Source organism: Muntiacus reevesi, chromosome 4 (genome assembly GCF_963930625.1).
Source record: "Muntiacus reevesi chromosome 4, mMunRee1.1, whole genome shotgun sequence".
NCBI classification, from domain to species: domain Eukaryota; kingdom Metazoa; phylum Chordata; class Mammalia; order Artiodactyla; family Cervidae; genus Muntiacus; species Muntiacus reevesi.
Genome location: NC_089252.1, coordinates 108645573 through 108660587, shown reverse-complemented (window position 1 = coordinate 108660587; position 15015 = coordinate 108645573). Strand labels below are relative to the sequence as shown.

Genomic DNA, 15015 nt, shown 5'->3' with positions numbered 1-15015 from the left:
CAGAGAAAATAGTTCTGGCTGGCACCTGACTAGACATGCAACCGCAGGAAATTTACTGAAGTCTCTGGGACTCAGCTACCCATCTGCAAATGAGGTTGGGAGTACAAGTCCTGAAGATTCCTTTCAGGTCTAAAATTCTTGATCAATGAAAAAAATTAGTGGATTCCTAATCTCTTCTTGCCTCTAGTATGGATTTTTATGAGAACAGAGGCTATAAATCAAGGGCTAGACTTTGACTAAAACCAAATTCCATGTTATATATATTTTTGTTTTAATCTTACACATTTTATGTCTCCAAGAGCCACCCACCAGTGCTCTTAAAAAAAAAAAAAAAAAAACTACTTAAGGCAATTTATCAAAAGAGATCTTTCTTAATTATCCTTTACAATTAAGAACTAATCTTGTATTTAAGTCCAAACAATGTCACTTGTGCCAAATGCTCAGAACAACATCTCTCGCAATTGAGCCATGTCTAAAGTGACAATCAAGCACTGGTACATAAGCATTACACATCTGGGTGTGCGACACTAAGTGGCAGAAAAATTCTCACCACAAACAACATTTAAAAAAATTTTTATTAAAGTATTTTTCACCCTTCAGATCTGGCAGGAATATAATCCCATTACACACCTGCAAGAAAGATTTGTTTAAAAAGACTTAAAACACACAAAGAGCCAAATAAGTTACCAATAGAGGTAAAAATGTTAAACCAGAACTATTAAGAAACACGAGTGAAACCAACTCCAGGTAAAAAGAATGCCAATTTTCCATTATAAACTACTAAACATGGTTTTGACCAAACTGACTGCAAATAGTGCCATTTAATGAACTTGTAACTGGATCTAACAGGTAACTAAGCACAGATGTTTAGCTGATTCCTAATCAAGGTAGCAACTTAGACTAAGCAAATTATTACTTTATTGTGATCCTACAGAGTTTAAATCATGAAAAAAAAATGTTCCGTTCAGCCGGAAAATTCCCTTCAATATCGAAGAATCCTAACCTCTGAGATTTCAACATTATGCTTTACTTACAAAATCTCAAAGAATACTGCATTAAAAAAGAAAATACCCCAAACATAACTGGACTTCTCGCAGTATAAAACGGTGATTCATATTTCATATTAAATGCAAAAGCCAAAATGGAGTTGTAAAGAGTTTCTTTCCCATTTCAACTCCGACAGCCTCCCGCGTTTCACAGGGGCCGGCTGCCCGGCGGGTCGAGGGGCCCGACTCAGAGCCCCCGCCCTGCCCGGCGCGGCCCTAAGAGGAAGCGACGGGGACCGCGGGCGGGCGGCTTGGGCTCTAGCAGGCCTGGCCGGGCGGGGGAAGGGGCGCGGGAGGCCGCGGGGCGCGCTTCCGGGGACTGCGCGGGCGGGGCCGCCGCTTTGGGAAGCCGGGCCTGAGTCCCTGGCCTGGAGTCGGGGTCAGGGGCCAGGGTCCTGGTGCTGCCGGCCGAGAGCAGCAGGTGGGGCGCGGCCGCGGCGGGGCGGCGGCCGGCGGGCGGCCGGAAGAGTGCCGGGCGGGCGGGCCCGGGGCACCGCGGCGCCAGGAGGGAACCCTCTCACTCACCTCAGGCGACGACTCCGAGTCCGACCTCTCCGCGCCGAGGACGCCTGTCCGCGAGTCGCAAGCTCGAAGACTACGGCGGGTGGCTGAGGAGGCGGCGGGTGACTAACGAGACAACCGACGGAGAGCGACGGGCGGGGAGCGCGAGAAACCAAGAGCGGGCGGCGACGGCGGCGGGAGGGCGGGGAGCGACGTGCGCGTCCCCGCGTGCCCAGCGGGCTCGAGCCGGCCCCAGTCGCGGCCCCGCGCACGCGCGCGCTCTCCCTGCTCAGCCACGATTGCTCAGAAGCGCGTCCACACCCTAAAGGCAAGGAGCTTAACCAATCATTGCAGCCGCGTGGGGCATCACGGGAACTCCGGGGCTATAAAAGACCTGGTTGCTATTTTATACTCCTCGAGTCACTCATCCTTTAAGTTAGCAGGGTGGGGCTAGGTGCGCCTGCGCAGTTTTGATACTCCGCCCCAAACTGCCAACTCTTCGCGCAAGCGAGGTAGACGCGCCTTGCCTAGGTTTACGCGTGCGCACTAGCGGACCTGGGCCCGGAAGACCAGACGCTTGCGCAGTGGGGACAACGGTGACAGTCCCCCGGGTGAGGCGCCGGCCAGTCATGGCGGAGCCTTGGTCTGGGCAATCCTTGCAGGCTCTGCCGGCCACGGTGCTGGGCGCGCTGGGCGCTCTCGGCAGCGAGTTCCTTCAGGAGTGGGAGGCGCAAGACATGCGCGTGACTCTCTTCAAGCTGCTGCTGCTTTGGTTGGTGTTAAGTCTCCTGAGCATCCAGCTGGCGTGGGGGTTCTACGGGAGTACGGTGACCGGGCTGTATCACCGCCCAGGTGAGACTCCCCACCAACTTCCGTGGGCCGGCCACACCCCTTCCGCCATAGACTGTACCTTTGGGCTCCCCCGAATCCCCCCAGACTACCACTGATCCCTTGAGAACCTTATCACAACTTAACGCTGTACCCCTGACCCATGTCAAGATATCATTTCACACCGGAAACCCCACCAGTCCACCCATCACGTATAAATTCCTTTGGACCCCCCGTCAGACAATATCACTAGTCCCTTAGGGCTTCCACTACTCTGTCCATCAAACAGTACCACTCACCTGGGCTGATGCCTGCTCAGATACCCACCCCCAGCCTGTTGCATTTCTGGATGTGTTCCTGCCCCCAGGTCTGGGCGGCCAGAACGGGTCCACACCTGATGGCTCCACGCATTTCCCTTCCTGGTGAGTAAATCTATTCTGATTTCTACCTCACGCACTTAGTGGGCAGAAGCCACTCCTGAGCTGAGGACAGGGGAAGGGAGTTCTCAGGGTAGGAGTCCACCAGCTTAGTGGCGTTCGCAGCACATTCCAGGTCCTGCAACAGACCTCAGGCTTCGTGACACTGACGTCTGTATAGCCCATCCATAACCTGTTCAGTAACCTGTGGGGTAGATGGCATTATTGTCACAATTTCAGAGATGAAGTGGCAAGTCTGGAGGATTCCACTCCACCGTAAGTCCCTCAGTTGGAAAGGCAGGACCCTCTGTCCTTAGTGCCCTGACTGGCCTCTTCAGGATCAGCTCCTCATGTGTAAACATGAAGTCACTAATCAGAGCATTCATTCATGTGATCTCTGAGCTCCTACCACATAGCAGGGTCCCCACCGGGTCCAGAGGAGAACGACAACCCAGGCCCTGCTCAGAGGGGGAGCTAGAGATTTAAAGGGAGGTCGGGCCACAGTGCAGAGGTGAGGCTGTCAGAGCAGCTGTCCAAGTCAGACACCTTTTAAATGGAGGGCAAAGGCGAGGTGGTGTACCAAAGAGAAAGGACAGAACAACGCCCGGAGGCAAGAACAAGGGTGACATATTGGAAGGATAGACAAGGCTGTGACGTCTGAGGTCAAACATGAAGGCATGGAGGGAACTGGAACACCCTATCCAATAGAGAGGGCACAAGGCCAATTAGGAGGCCTGCCACTGCACAGGTTTCTGTCCCTGGCAACTGGTGAAGGATGGGTGCACCATGCACTAAGTGGAGAAGCAGGAGGAAGAATAAGCCTGCAGGTGAAAGGTGGTGGACCCTTTCCCACCGCAGACGGTTGTGAAAGCTCAGCAGAGAGGTCTAGGTTATAGTGTGGCCTTACTGAGCCCAGCTCAGCCCCCGTAAGTAGACTTGTATTGTCCATGGAATAACTCCTCTTTTCTGTCACTTTCAGGGAAACAGCAGCAAATGAACCTCTCAAAACCCACAGAGAATAAGGGAAGCCAGCAGAGGGGTCTCCAGGGATATCACCGGGTCTGCTGGCTCCCATACTGAGTCCTGTTGCTGCCCAGACCCCAGGGACGATGGCAGAAGGAATGGGGTTGGGGGCAGGGTGTACCCGTGTTCACAGGGCTGGGCCTCCACTGCCCTTGGCCTTGCCTTCAGCAGCCCCAGGCATCGGGCCAGTAAAGAATTTGCTTCTACCCTGATCTGGGTGCCTTAAGGAGAGAAGACCTCCTCCTCCTTTCAGGAGTCAGCTCAGAAGCCTCTGCGGTTGGGGAGGCCAACAGTCCATTTTCTGTCTTGGCTTCTTCCTATTCCTCCTCCCATCCCCCCGGGATGTGATCCTGTAGAGATTTGTCCCTGAGAGGAAACCTGAGGTTGACCACCTCTGAGATCTTTCAGGCAGGTCTGTTTTCCCCTGAACCTTGAGTTTGCTGTATTTCTTTGGTTTTGCATTGCTGGAAGGGAGCCAGGGAACCCTAGTCTGGACATGGCCTTATATTCTGTGGCTACTTAGCTGGCCATTCTAGTATAAGACAGGGCAGCTGGCACTCTCCAGACATAGAGGCACCAAACACCCTCCTCTGACCTCTCCAGGTGGGAGTCGGGCTGTGTAAGTTCTTTTCCCAAGCATCATACTCATACTCCTTTTAATCCCTCCCAGAAGGAAGCCGGGTACCTAAAAGAGGGTGAGTCTCAGGGGTGACCTCCCACCCCCACTGCCTAAGTGCCCGTGGGGTTGTGGATCTGTGCCCCACCAGTCAGAGGGACAGACTAAACAGGCAGTGCAGAGCAGCCCCATTGTGCCCTGCAGCCTCCCCACTCCCCATCTTTACCCGGAACCAGAAGAGCTTCGTCTTGCCCGTACGCTGGGCAGCCCTGCCACTTCCACAGTGGGCCACAGGAGCTCCAGGTGAGCAGTGTGGGCCCGGGCCTGCCTCCTTCCCCACCGGTCGTACTTCTGCCTGCTTCTGCTGGGCCAGCAGCTACCTCAGTGTCCCACTGCCTGCTTCCTCTCTGGTAAATGTCACGTTGCCATCTGGCAGCCTAGGCCATCTTTGCAGTGTGCACTGGAGTAGGGCTGTGCTGAGCTTGTGCCTGAGGACTGGTGGTGGGACGATGGCCCGCCCACTGACAACCACCACCACACTCACAATCGGTCTCACGTTTCACCCCAGGCTCAACTGAGGATGTGGCTTATTAAACCTGGAAGTGCATCAACTGTGTGGTTATTCAGACAGCATGGAGGGCGCATGCATGGTGGAAGCTGGGGAGGGAACACCCTGGGAGCTGCTGCCCCTGAGCACCCAGACTTGCAGAGGTGGAGAGGGGATGGCAGCTTCCTGCCAGCAGTGATGGTGCCCAATAGGGGCATCCCTTTAGTTCTTACAGAGCTGCCCGCCTCAAGGGGAACCCACTCCGAGCCTCAGCCAGGAAAGCCGGCATTAGACTGGCACCCCAGGAAGCCTGTGGACTGAGAACAATGAAGCTAGAGACTCTAGCAAACAACAAGGAAGGAAGCTCATTTAATGTTTTTTTTTTTTTTTAGTAGTCTATGGAGTCCAATAATAAGTCCCAGGGGTGAAGGTCAACCCAGGATAAGGCAAGCCGGGGAGGAGGCCCAGCCTGTCTACAGCAGCCCCGGGGCTCAGAACAGCTGGTGAGCCTGGCCTGGTGTGGCTGGCTACTGGGCAGCATACTGTGCCAACTGGAGAATGTGAAAGAATGGATCCATGCCCACTTCAGCCATCCCCGAGTTTACACATGGGCCCCGCAGCCCTACTGGGCCAACCCTCTATGAGTCAGGAATCACATCTCTGCCCGGGGAGAGGCAACGGCTTGCCTTCATGGCCAGTGAACTAGAGGAGGTAGCCGGCACTGCAGTGTGAGAAACCATGGTGAGGTAGGTTGGGCAGGCTTTCTCCCCCCTTGGAAGTGAGCCTTTTGAAAGGATGAGATACCAGAATCGATCTTCTCCAGCAGGCAAGAGAGGGGTCAATGGCACATAGGCTAGTCCATCACTCAGAAATGCGCTCTTGAAGATATAGTGGCAACGGGATGAGGCAACAACGGGTGGTGTGTCCCCGCTCACCCAGACAAGAACCAGTATCCACCTAGCCACCCACCTCGGGTGTGTTTCTGCCTTAGCTTCCTGACTAACCCCTGGTAGAATGCCCTCCAGTGTGAGGCTCCTGCAAGGAAGGGCCCCGTCCCCCAGTCCTCACTTAAGGATGTAGTAGTTTGTGGGCACAAAGGGCATCTTGCTGACCACGGCCGGCTGCTGCTTTCGCCGCACCTCTACCAGCAGCGGGGTGCCTGGCCGACTGTACTCATAGGGCACATAACCCATCGCCACATTCTTCTTCAGGCAGGGTGAGGGGCAGCCACTGGTCACAGCACCTGTCCAGGCGGAGGCCGTGTGTCAACACCACCCCCTGCTTGCCCAGGGCCCCCACCCTCCTATGGAAGGGACAAGGCTCTCCAGCCTCCCTGGTCCACCTACCAATCACGGTACCCTCTGGACTCAGGATGGGACTCTGTGCCCGCACAGGAGCCCCGTCGCACATTAACCCCACACGCCTCCGCTGTGCCTTGCTCTTCAGCTGGGGAACAATGACTGAGGCTCCTGGGAAGTCCATAGTAGCTCGGCGGCGCTTCCCTGGAGCATAACACAACAGATTTAAGCGACCGTCCATCAGACCTCTGACCACAGAAGGTCCCAGCAACAAGGACCCCAAGTAACATCCCTCAGGGCTTCCCAGGTGGCACAGTGGTAAAGAATCTATTTGCCAGTGCAGGAGACACAGGAGATGCGGGTTTGATCCCAGGGTCGGGAAGATGCCCTGAAGTAGGAAATGGCAACCCACTCCAGTCTTCTTGCCTGGAAAATTCCATGGACAGAGGAGCCTGGCAGGCTACAGTCCTTAGGGTCTCAAAAGAGTCAGACACAATTGAGCATGCCCCCATGTACAACATCCATCCAGCACCAAGGCCCCTTCGTTCAGGCTCCCCGTGGACCTGATTCCTTCCCCTGCAGTGCAGTTAGTCACCCACCTCCTGCCCCTGGTCTTGAAGGCTGTGCTGCCCACCTCACCTCTGTCAAGAGTCCTCGGCATCTACTGGACAAAGCCACTGTGGTACCTTCAGAGAATGAAGGCCCAGGGAGGCTGTGTCCCTTGCTCCAGGCTACAAAGCCTTGGAAGCAGTCCTGGGCTGGCTGGTCTCACTGAGGGTCCCTCCAGCCTTCAGGATCCCCGCCCTGAGTGCTAGCCCAGCTCACCGAGTGTCCAGCTCAGGCTGCCTTCCACCGGTGTGGTGTGCTCATCAATGTCATTCCCATACAAGCAGAGGCCCGCCTCCAGGCGCAGGCTGTCCCGGGCTGCCAGTCCTGCCAGCTTCACCTCAGGGTTTTTCAACAGAGCTGCTGCCAGGTGGACGGCCTCTGCTGCCGGCACCGAGATCTGCCAGGGACATCAGACAGAGCAGGTGGGCAGCCAGCCCAAGTCCTGTGCCCGGCACCACCTGATGCCCGCTTCTCGACAAACCTCCACACCGTCCTCTCCTGTGTAGCCACAGCGGGTCACGCGGCAGCCAGACACGCCAAACACCTCCATCACAGAGCTGGTCATGAAGGGCAGTTTCCGCAGATCGTCAGCCACGCCAGCCTGTAGCACCTGGGCTGCAGTGGGACCTGGGTCCAGGGAGCCAGTAACCAAGTGTCCGGGTCTTAGTGCCCAGGGAGCTGGATCACAGCCCTCAGGGACAAGAACAAGCCCTGAGCAAGCCCCACCCTGTAGATGGAAGGAGATGCTCCTGCCCACAGAGCCTCGTGGCAGGTATAAGGAGGGCATGAAACCAAACACAGAATTAGGTTGCAACACCCTCACCTGCCCTCGGCACAGCCTTCATGCCAAGCAGTAGAGGAAACCTGGAAGGCGAAGGTCAGCTGCAAGCCCAACCTGGCCCACTTACCTTGCAGGGCTAGCAGAGCATTATCCATCACCTCCAGGGCCACATCACTGCCCTTGTTCTGAAGCTCCCTAACCTTGTCCTGAAAAGAAAGAAGTATCCCATTAGCTCCGGGATCCCTTTCCCTGAGCTCAGCACAGTGGGCTCTCATCTTCCAAGGTCATATAACTACTAAATGGTAGGGGTGACTCTAGCCCAGGTTCGCAAGCTCTAACACCAGGTCCCAGCCCTCCACCTTCACCAAAGGATGCTCACTTAGGGGCCAGGATCAGCTTCACCTCCCTACTTGCCCCCCAACTCCTTCAACACTGGAGGGCCCACGCTGGCCTGCTTTCTTTCATACAGTCACTGTCTGAACCCCTTATCCATTCCAGGTCTGTCCTGGACAAGGATGCAACTCTGTGAATAAGGAGGACAGGGTACCTAGAACACAACACAGAGGGGCTGTACCTGCATGAGGGTCAGGTCCTTCTCCCTGCAGCCAGCATTGGACACCACATACAGGTGTCCCTCGGAGGCGTTGGTCACAATCAAGTCATCTAAGATGCCTCCAGCCTCGTTGGTAAACAGCGACAGTGTTCCCTAACACCAAAACGGAGCATCATTGCCTCCAGCTCCAAGAAGCCAAGGTCAAGTGTGAAACAGACCAGCCCTGGCCCCAGCCCACCACCACAGACTCATAAACCCTCATGTGCAAGGCTGAGGGATGGTGGTGCAAGGAGCAAGCTGGGTCAGTCAGGCCCCGTAGGGACTCCATCCCCCAAGAATACAGGTCCTGAGAAACTATGTCTGCTCCAGCTCTGTGCCCCCAGGCCCGAAGCCAGGACTCAGATGGGTGTGCTGGCTCCTATCTAAGGATGCTCACTGAGCAGAAATAAAAGAGGGGCCCCACCTGGTTTGGCTTCAGCTCTGCAATGTCTCCAACCACTAGACTCTCCATCAGCTTCACCCGGTCACAGCCAAATATCTTGGTCTGGGAAAGAGGTCAAAAAGCGTCAGGTCACTGCAGGAGCTACAGTCTGGAAGGCAATGGACAAGGAAGCACCTTCCCTCCCCCCACAGCCCAGTCCAACTCAGTCAAAGTGCCTGACTAGTCTTTTTGTTCTGCAAGAGGCAGAAGCCCCCCTTTAACTCCCCTACATCTGCCAATTCAAGAGATGCACTGAGAGGTTAGGGAACTTGAAAGGGCCTGGCACCCTCCTAAAATACCCCCTCTTCCAAACCAACACCCAGAACGGTGGATGACAATGAGTGGTAGCCCCAGAAACCCCTGGGACATTGAGGTACCCCTGAGTGGGAGCAGGCTGGAGAGATGAGATGGATAGATGAGCAGGAGACCCTCTAAGTTGGTTTGGCCATAGTCCATTATTACACCCTTGAGACCTCCAACTCTTCTGAGAGGGCTGCCCTGGGCATCCAGCTCCCAGCAAAGAAAGCCAAGGGTTGCACTGCTGTGGACGGCAAAGACCCTAGGCTTGGCAGTCGGCGCCCTCCCCCAGCTCACCTGCAGCATGTGGGACACATCAAAGAGCGAGCAGTGTTGCCGTGTATGCAGGTGTGAATTCACGTGGCTATCCCGGTACTGGACGGGCAGGCTCCAGCCCGCGAATGCCACCATCTTCCCGCCGTGGGCCAGGTGGAAGTCATAGAGCGGTGTCCTGTGGAGCACGTCCTGCGGGCGGCCAGGCTCAGTGCCACCAAGGCCCCAGACCCCAGCCCTCTCCCCTCCCCCACCCTCCAAGATGGGCAACACAACCCAGCAGTCTCCGGCCCACCTGCGCACAACTGAGCGAACGGCATGGGGCCGAGGGGAGAGCTTGCAGACGCGAGCCCAGACTGGACACCACGCTCCCAGCCCGCTGCATGGTTGCCCACAACTGGTACAGCCGACGCACAGAGGCCACCACTCTGCCAGGCACGCTGGGAGATGTAGTCCGGGCCCTGCTTAAATAGGTCTCTCTCCCCCCGCCCTGGGGGAATCACAAGAGAGAGTGGGCAGCCCCAAGGGCAGGCGGGGCTTTAGCGCACACAGTGCCTTGACTCCTCTTGCAGGGAAACAGCCCCGGGCGCTTCTTCCATCTGATCAGGGCAGATAGGGAGCCAGTGAAGCCACTCAGAAATAGAGCTGGGGGCTAGACCTCCCTGGGCTGACTGCCCTGCCTCCAAAGGGCCAAAGTTCTGCTAAGGGCTGAAAGGCCTGAATCACCAGTTTGGGACAACAGGCCTGTAAGGTCACCTGGGGGGAGGGGAAGGGGTGGAGAGGGCACAGGAGGGTGGAGCCAGCCTGGCAGGCAGAATACCACTGTAACCTGGCCCCCTGGGAGGGTCTCTGCTCTCTCCCTGGGTGAACATAGATAGCCAGCATGGGGATGCATTCCACAGGTATTTATTGATCTTAAGGCACACTAGGCCCTGTGCTGGGGACACAGCTCTGCAGGAGGTCTGCCATCCCAGGGACCTCCCCCCTCCCACCCACACACACTGAGCACAAGACTGTGATCATTACCCTCTTAGCAAAAGCTGAATGGGGCTAAGTCAATGACCCTGCAGGCAGATTCCACCTGCAAGAACTCTGATGGCAGAGAGCAGGTGACCACAAAAGGTGGCTGACCTTCCCCCAGAAAGCTGTTGAGCCACACAGACATCCAGTTGGCCAGGTCCAACACACATTGCCAAACTGCCTCCCGATAGCCCCCAGAAGAAAGCCACGAAAAACCAGAGAGAAGCAGGATTTTCTCATAAGAAAACAGCCTGTCTTATTCAGCTGCTGGCCTGGGGCTGTAGGAAACCTCAGCTTCTCAAAAAACACCATTGAGAACCCTCACCCAGACCCACCTCCCCACCAAGGTTGATCCCTCATCACACTGAGCATGGCTTGTAGAAGGGGGTGAATTGAGGGGGGGCAAGGATGTGCTTTGGGCTCCGTCAGATGGCAGACAAGTCCCAGGACTCCTTCTCAGGCCCCACCCTTGCCGGAGGCACCCGCCCAGACCCAATAGGTGGACAAACCCATTTGAACACACATCCAGGATCCAGCTCAGGGACCAAGGGACTCGGGCTGCCCCACTTCCCAGCCCTGTGTGGCTCCCAGGGCGAGCAGCAGAAGGGTTTAGACAGGAATTTTTTCTTTTTGTGGGCATAACACAAGGGAGAGAGACCATTAGGAGGTGCAGAAGGAAGAAATGGGATTCTTGTTTCTCCCTCAAGCTTCCAAGCTATTAATATAGCCAACTTCCAAGGTTCTGGGAGGTGACCCTAGCCCGCTGCACTCTGGGGTGCGAGAGCAGGCAGAAGACAGGAATGTGCAGCTTGGCAGGGAAACAGAGGGCACAGAGGGATTCTTAGTAACAGAACTGGAGTGTTTTTAGGGAGAAGGAGGAGTTTTAGGTTGCAGTCAGCTGAGGACAGAGTGCATCCCCTCTAGGAGCTCATGCTAAAGCAACACAGTGAGCCCCCAGGAATCTTGACTCTGTGAACGTGGTCCTGACAGAAGGCGCATGCAGTTAACACTTGGAATGCATGGGGACAGCACTTCAGCCTCTGATGGGGGTCCAAACTGGGCCTAGGTGGGCATGGATAGCCAACGTCTTGACGAGCCACAGCTCAAGTGTAGGAGAGCAAGTTCAGGTCGTAACAGCCATCCACCTGCAACACAAAAGCCCATCAGACCTGACCCGCTCAGACCAACGGGAGCCACGCAGAGGGAAGCGATCACTCACGTCAAAGCGGCCGATCCTTGTGGAGGTGTGGCCGGCCCGGATCATCTCTGTCAGCGCCCACATCTGCTGGACCTCGGAGGATACCCTGCTGGGGTCTGGGAGACCCTGCTCCAGAAGGAGGAGTCAGTGGCCATGGGTCTCTCCCCAGCAGTGCCCTGAGAACTCCAGAGAGGCCAAGGGGGCTGTGGGGCCCTCCAGATGACTTGTGAAACAGGACAATGGGGCCTGATGTGCAGTAGGCGGCCCAGCCCCACACAGAGATGCCTCAGATCCCAGAAGGGAGGTCCCACAGGGTGAGCCAAGGGCCCTGGGTCCAGCCCCAGATTCTTGCAGAAAGGTGTCCCCTTGGGCTTGTGCTGGACACCAGAGCTGTTCACACATGGTTCTCACCCAGGGCGAGGGCTTACCTCAAGAAGGGGAGTGGGCTGTTCACAAGGCACTGGGTGGGACAGCCACTTGGGGAAGGTCATGGAAGGGCTCTGCAAAGCAAAGGGTACTGCCCTGAGTAGGGCACAGTAGGAGAGCCCTGGAATCAGAGCCCAAGGTCCTGACGACAGAGAGAGGGCCCCTGAGCCCCAGACACTGAGAAAATCCTTTTCAGGACCCAAGGGCACATAAACTACCTAAGTTCTGCTGTGCAGAAGGAAGCCCCATGAAAACAAGGGTCAGAAGCAGATTCTGGTCCATGAAAGTTCCAGATGTGAAAGAGGCAAGTAGCCCCCAAAATCAAGAAATATGAGGACATGACCTCACCTCTCATCATGAGCTTCCAGAATTCCCACCTGGCTAATTTCCCTGTGATTCTCCCCATCCTTATCCATCCAGTGCCACCCACACCCCCAGGCCTTCCAGCCATAGCTAGGAGCCCCGTGGGGAAAGGGCCAGCCAACAGCTCTGAGCTGGTCACTCACCTTTGGTCCCTGCTGGTAGATCTGAAGCTCCTCCACTGTGAAAGACAACCACAGTGGTGATGGCTGCCGCAGAATCAGGCGCAGTTCCAGGACTTGGGCCATGTCACACAGCATCTGACACATAAACACACAGACACACACACACACAAGGACCCAGAGAGGCCCCAGCTCACTGCCCAGGAGCCAACCAGCAATGAGCCGAGGGGCCTTCTCCCCAGGCCCTGGAGAAGGAAAAGTAGTTCCTCCGAGGCACTTAGCAAAGAACTACAACTCAGACCAGCCTTGCCCACCCCTCTTCGCGCATGTATCCTGGCCCAGTCCCCAGGCCGCTTGGGCGCCTTCATCTGGGCTGCCCTAACCATGCCGAGTCCCCGCTGACCTGGTGCTTGAACAGCGATACATACTCCTGGGCTCCCTCCTCACTGTGCGGGTCAGGCATCAGGCAGTAGTCCCGCAGGCAGGTCACCCACTTGGCTGGAGTGTGTGTTGAGGTGTGCTGGCGAACACGGATGGTCAAAAAGGCTGTGTAGTAATTCTTAAACATGATCTCCTGCAACTGGGGCACACACAACCCACCAAAACAAATCAGACCAAGGTCCAGGGCTTGAGGGGTTTCAAAAGCACCACCTCTTCCTCCACTGAGGAATGGACTCTTCTACCAATCTAACAACTTCAAGAAGCACCCATGGGGGCTTTGCTTTCCTAGAAGAACTCACAGTCTAAATAAGCACATTGTGCAAACAAACCATGATCTCAGGTCTTGCCTCATGTCCCTGATGCTGCCAGAGGTCAGAGCCATACCTAACTCTAGAGGAATCAGAAAATGTACAGATGAGTTCCTCAAGTGGACAGTCAAAGGGTAGAAAACATACAAGTAGCATATACAAAGGAGCACCAAGAAGCGAACGTGGCACAGGCCTGTGACAGAGAGTGGTTCAGCCTAGTTACAGTAGTCCTCATCACTGGATATTCATCAGAATTAATCAAGGAGGGGATTCCCTGGTGGTCCAGTGGTTAGAACTCGGTACTCTCACTGCTAGGGCTGGGATTCAATCCCTGGTTAGGGAACTAGGATTTCACATGCCACATGACGCAGCCAAAAAAAAAAAAAATACTGAAGGAAAAATTTTTTAAAGTATAGGTGTACAGGCTCCACCCCAGACCTACTGAATCAGGATTTCCAGGGTTGGGCACTTTAATGAAGTCTCCTGCCTACAGAAAGGAACGGCTTGAGTAAGAACCACACACTACAGGACAAAGTGGGTGGGGCCTAGAGGCAAGGAGGGCAAAGACACGAAGTGGCTGTGAACACCAGGCCATTAGGAAGTGGACTTTGTCCTGTGCTGAGGTCCTGCGGCGTCCAGTTACTCATGGTAACGAGTCTGCAAACTGCAGCCACTGGGAAGATCCTGATGAGGTTTGAGTTGAACAGCAGGGTCTGTTGGAATGGACAGGCAGCAGGTATGGGGGTAATTCACTGTCAAATGATACCTAGCCAGTGGCCAGGGACAAAATCACGTCACACCTCTGTTTGGTTCAAAACTGTTATTTCGAGCACCTAGCCTACTATTCTAGCACTTCCGTGTTAACACCGTTCTGGACATGGGGGAGAGATGTTGAAGTGAACACAAGAGGAAACTGATTATTATGGGCGAGGTACCGCAGAGGCTTTCAGCAAACGATTCATTGCCTGGGACACGCCCGAGTTCCCAGATAAGCCCCGCCCAGGAGCCCCGGTCGCGCCCACAGGGCTTGCTCACCTCGAAGGGCGCGACGCTGGGGAAGGTGACATCGATGACCAGCACACCAGGCCGGCCTTGGGAGGTCCGCACGTCGCCCACCTGCAGGGCCACAGTGCCTTTCACATGGCAGGGGACCGACACGCGGGACATGGTGGCAGCGGCCGCGACCACTCACAACCGCCGCTGCTGGCCTCTGCCCGGCGTCCTCAGCGGGGCCTCAGGAACTACAACTCCCGAGAGGACTCGCGCTCGGCCAGCCCGGCCAGTCACCGATGCTCGGGGTGGGCCGGAATTCGGAAGTGCTTGCGGAAGTGCTCCTTCAGCCAATCACTGAGCGAGCGAGCCATAGAGGTCCGTCGCAGACCACGCCCAGGAACGGCCTAGCCGTCGGGTTACGATCTGTGCTGAGCTCTCTAGGCACCCCAAGTCTTACTCAGTTTCTGCCACTGTGCAGGGCGGACTTAGTGCGTAAAGTTGCAAGCATGAGTGAACGTAATGTCTGGAAGACATTGATTGCAGAAGTAGATATTAAGCCACCCCCCCTTTTTTTAAATGGCAAAGGATTTGAAGAGATAATTCACAAAAGAAGATAAATAGCCAATATGCCCATGAAAAGATGCCTAACATGAGTATTCATCAGGGAAATACAAATTAGAGCTTCCCTGCACCCACTAGACAGGCTACAATTAAAAACGGAGGAGATGGAGAAGGAAATGGCAACCCACTCCAGTATCCTTGCCTGGAAAATCTCATGGACAGAGGAGCCTGGTGGGCTGCAGTCCATGGAGTCGCAAAGAGTCGGGCACGACTGAGCAACTAACATGCTACATGCAAAGAAGCAAGAACACGCACAA

The 15015-nt window shown here is 55.4% G+C and overlaps 4 protein-coding genes across 5 annotated transcripts in view; 1 reads left to right on the top strand and 3 right to left on the bottom strand.

The window, feature by feature from the left end:
- Positions 1-1724, bottom strand: part of RHOA (ras homolog family member A) — a 47311-nt gene extending 45587 nt beyond the window's left edge. Inside the window, exon 1 of the mRNA XM_065933703.1 lies at positions 1572-1724. The gene's annotated coding sequence lies outside the window, so the exon portion shown is untranslated. The remainder of the gene's footprint in view (positions 1-1571) is intronic.
- Positions 1725-1809: 85 nt separating this feature from the next.
- TCTA (T cell leukemia translocation altered) lies at positions 1810-4026 on the top strand. Its single transcript, XM_065933704.1, has 3 exons — positions 1810-2399; positions 2743-2797; positions 3771-4026. The coding sequence occupies exons 1-3, from the start codon at positions 2177-2179 to the stop codon at positions 3811-3813; spliced, it is 321 nt and encodes a 106-aa protein (XP_065789776.1). The 5' UTR covers positions 1810-2176; the 3' UTR covers positions 3814-4026.
- A 1293-nt stretch (positions 4027-5319) lies between these two features.
- On the bottom strand, positions 5320-9697 carry AMT (aminomethyltransferase). Its single transcript, XM_065933701.1, has 9 exons — positions 9565-9697; positions 9294-9461; positions 8682-8762; positions 8240-8371; positions 7793-7871; positions 7366-7511; positions 7101-7281; positions 6324-6479; positions 5320-6220 (listed from the first exon to the last, which is right to left on the bottom strand). Exons 1-9 carry the CDS (start codon positions 9652-9654, stop codon positions 6042-6044), a joined length of 1212 nt encoding a protein of 403 aa, XP_065789773.1. The 5' UTR covers positions 9655-9697; the 3' UTR covers positions 5320-6041.
- Positions 9698-9742: 45 nt separating this feature from the next.
- Positions 9743-14382, bottom strand: NICN1 (nicolin 1, tubulin polyglutamylase complex subunit). 2 transcript variants are annotated; one of them, XR_010662990.1, is made up of 7 exons: positions 14180-14382; positions 12799-12975; positions 12420-12533; positions 11916-11987; positions 11509-11613; positions 11322-11434; positions 9743-9868 (listed from the first exon to the last, which is right to left on the bottom strand). XR_010662990.1 is itself a non-coding variant. In XM_065933702.1 (6 exons), exons 1-6 carry the CDS (start codon positions 14309-14311, stop codon positions 11393-11395), a joined length of 642 nt encoding a protein of 213 aa, XP_065789774.1. In that variant the 5' UTR covers positions 14312-14382; the 3' UTR covers positions 11295-11392. The 2 variants fall into 2 exon arrangements, 1 of the variants encoding a protein (XP_065789774.1); XM_065933702.1 differs by lacking the exon at positions 9743-9868 and having other exon boundaries at positions 11295-11434.
- Positions 14383-15015: the final 633 nt, after the last annotated feature.

Bases quoted from the DNA above. Each gene is read 5' to 3' on its own strand.
- AMT (XM_065933701.1), bottom strand. From the start codon at position 9,654: ATGCAGCGGGCTGGGAGCGTGGTGTCCAGTCTGGGCTCGCGTCTGCAA. The intron at 8,763-9,293 runs GTGAGCTGGGGG...CCTCTTTCCCAG, and splicing joins ATGTGTCCCACATGCTGCAG to ACCAAGATATTTGGCTGTGA. The intron at 6,480-7,100 runs GTGAGCTGGGCT...GTTATGCTCCAG, and splicing joins CAGCCTGAGCTGGACACTCG to GGAAGCGCCGCCGAGCTACT.
- NICN1 (XM_065933702.1), bottom strand. From the start codon at position 14,311: ATGTCCCGCGTGTCGGTCCCCTGCCATGTGAAAGGCACTGTGGCCCTG. The intron at 12,976-14,179 runs GTGAGCAAGCCC...TGTGTGCCCCAG, and splicing joins CCAGCGTCGCGCCCTTCGAG to TTGCAGGAGATCATGTTTAA. The intron at 11,614-11,915 runs GTAAGCCCTCGC...CTTCTGGAGCAG, and splicing joins AGCCCACTCCCCTTCTTGAG to GGTCTCCCAGACCCCAGCAG.
- TCTA (XM_065933704.1), top strand. From the start codon at position 2,177: ATGGCGGAGCCTTGGTCTGGGCAATCCTTGCAGGCTCTGCCGGCCACG. The intron at 2,400-2,742 runs GTGAGACTCCCC...TCCTGCCCCCAG, and splicing joins CGGGCTGTATCACCGCCCAG to GTCTGGGCGGCCAGAACGGG. The intron at 2,798-3,770 runs GTGAGTAAATCT...TGTCACTTTCAG, and splicing joins TCCACGCATTTCCCTTCCTG to GGAAACAGCAGCAAATGAAC.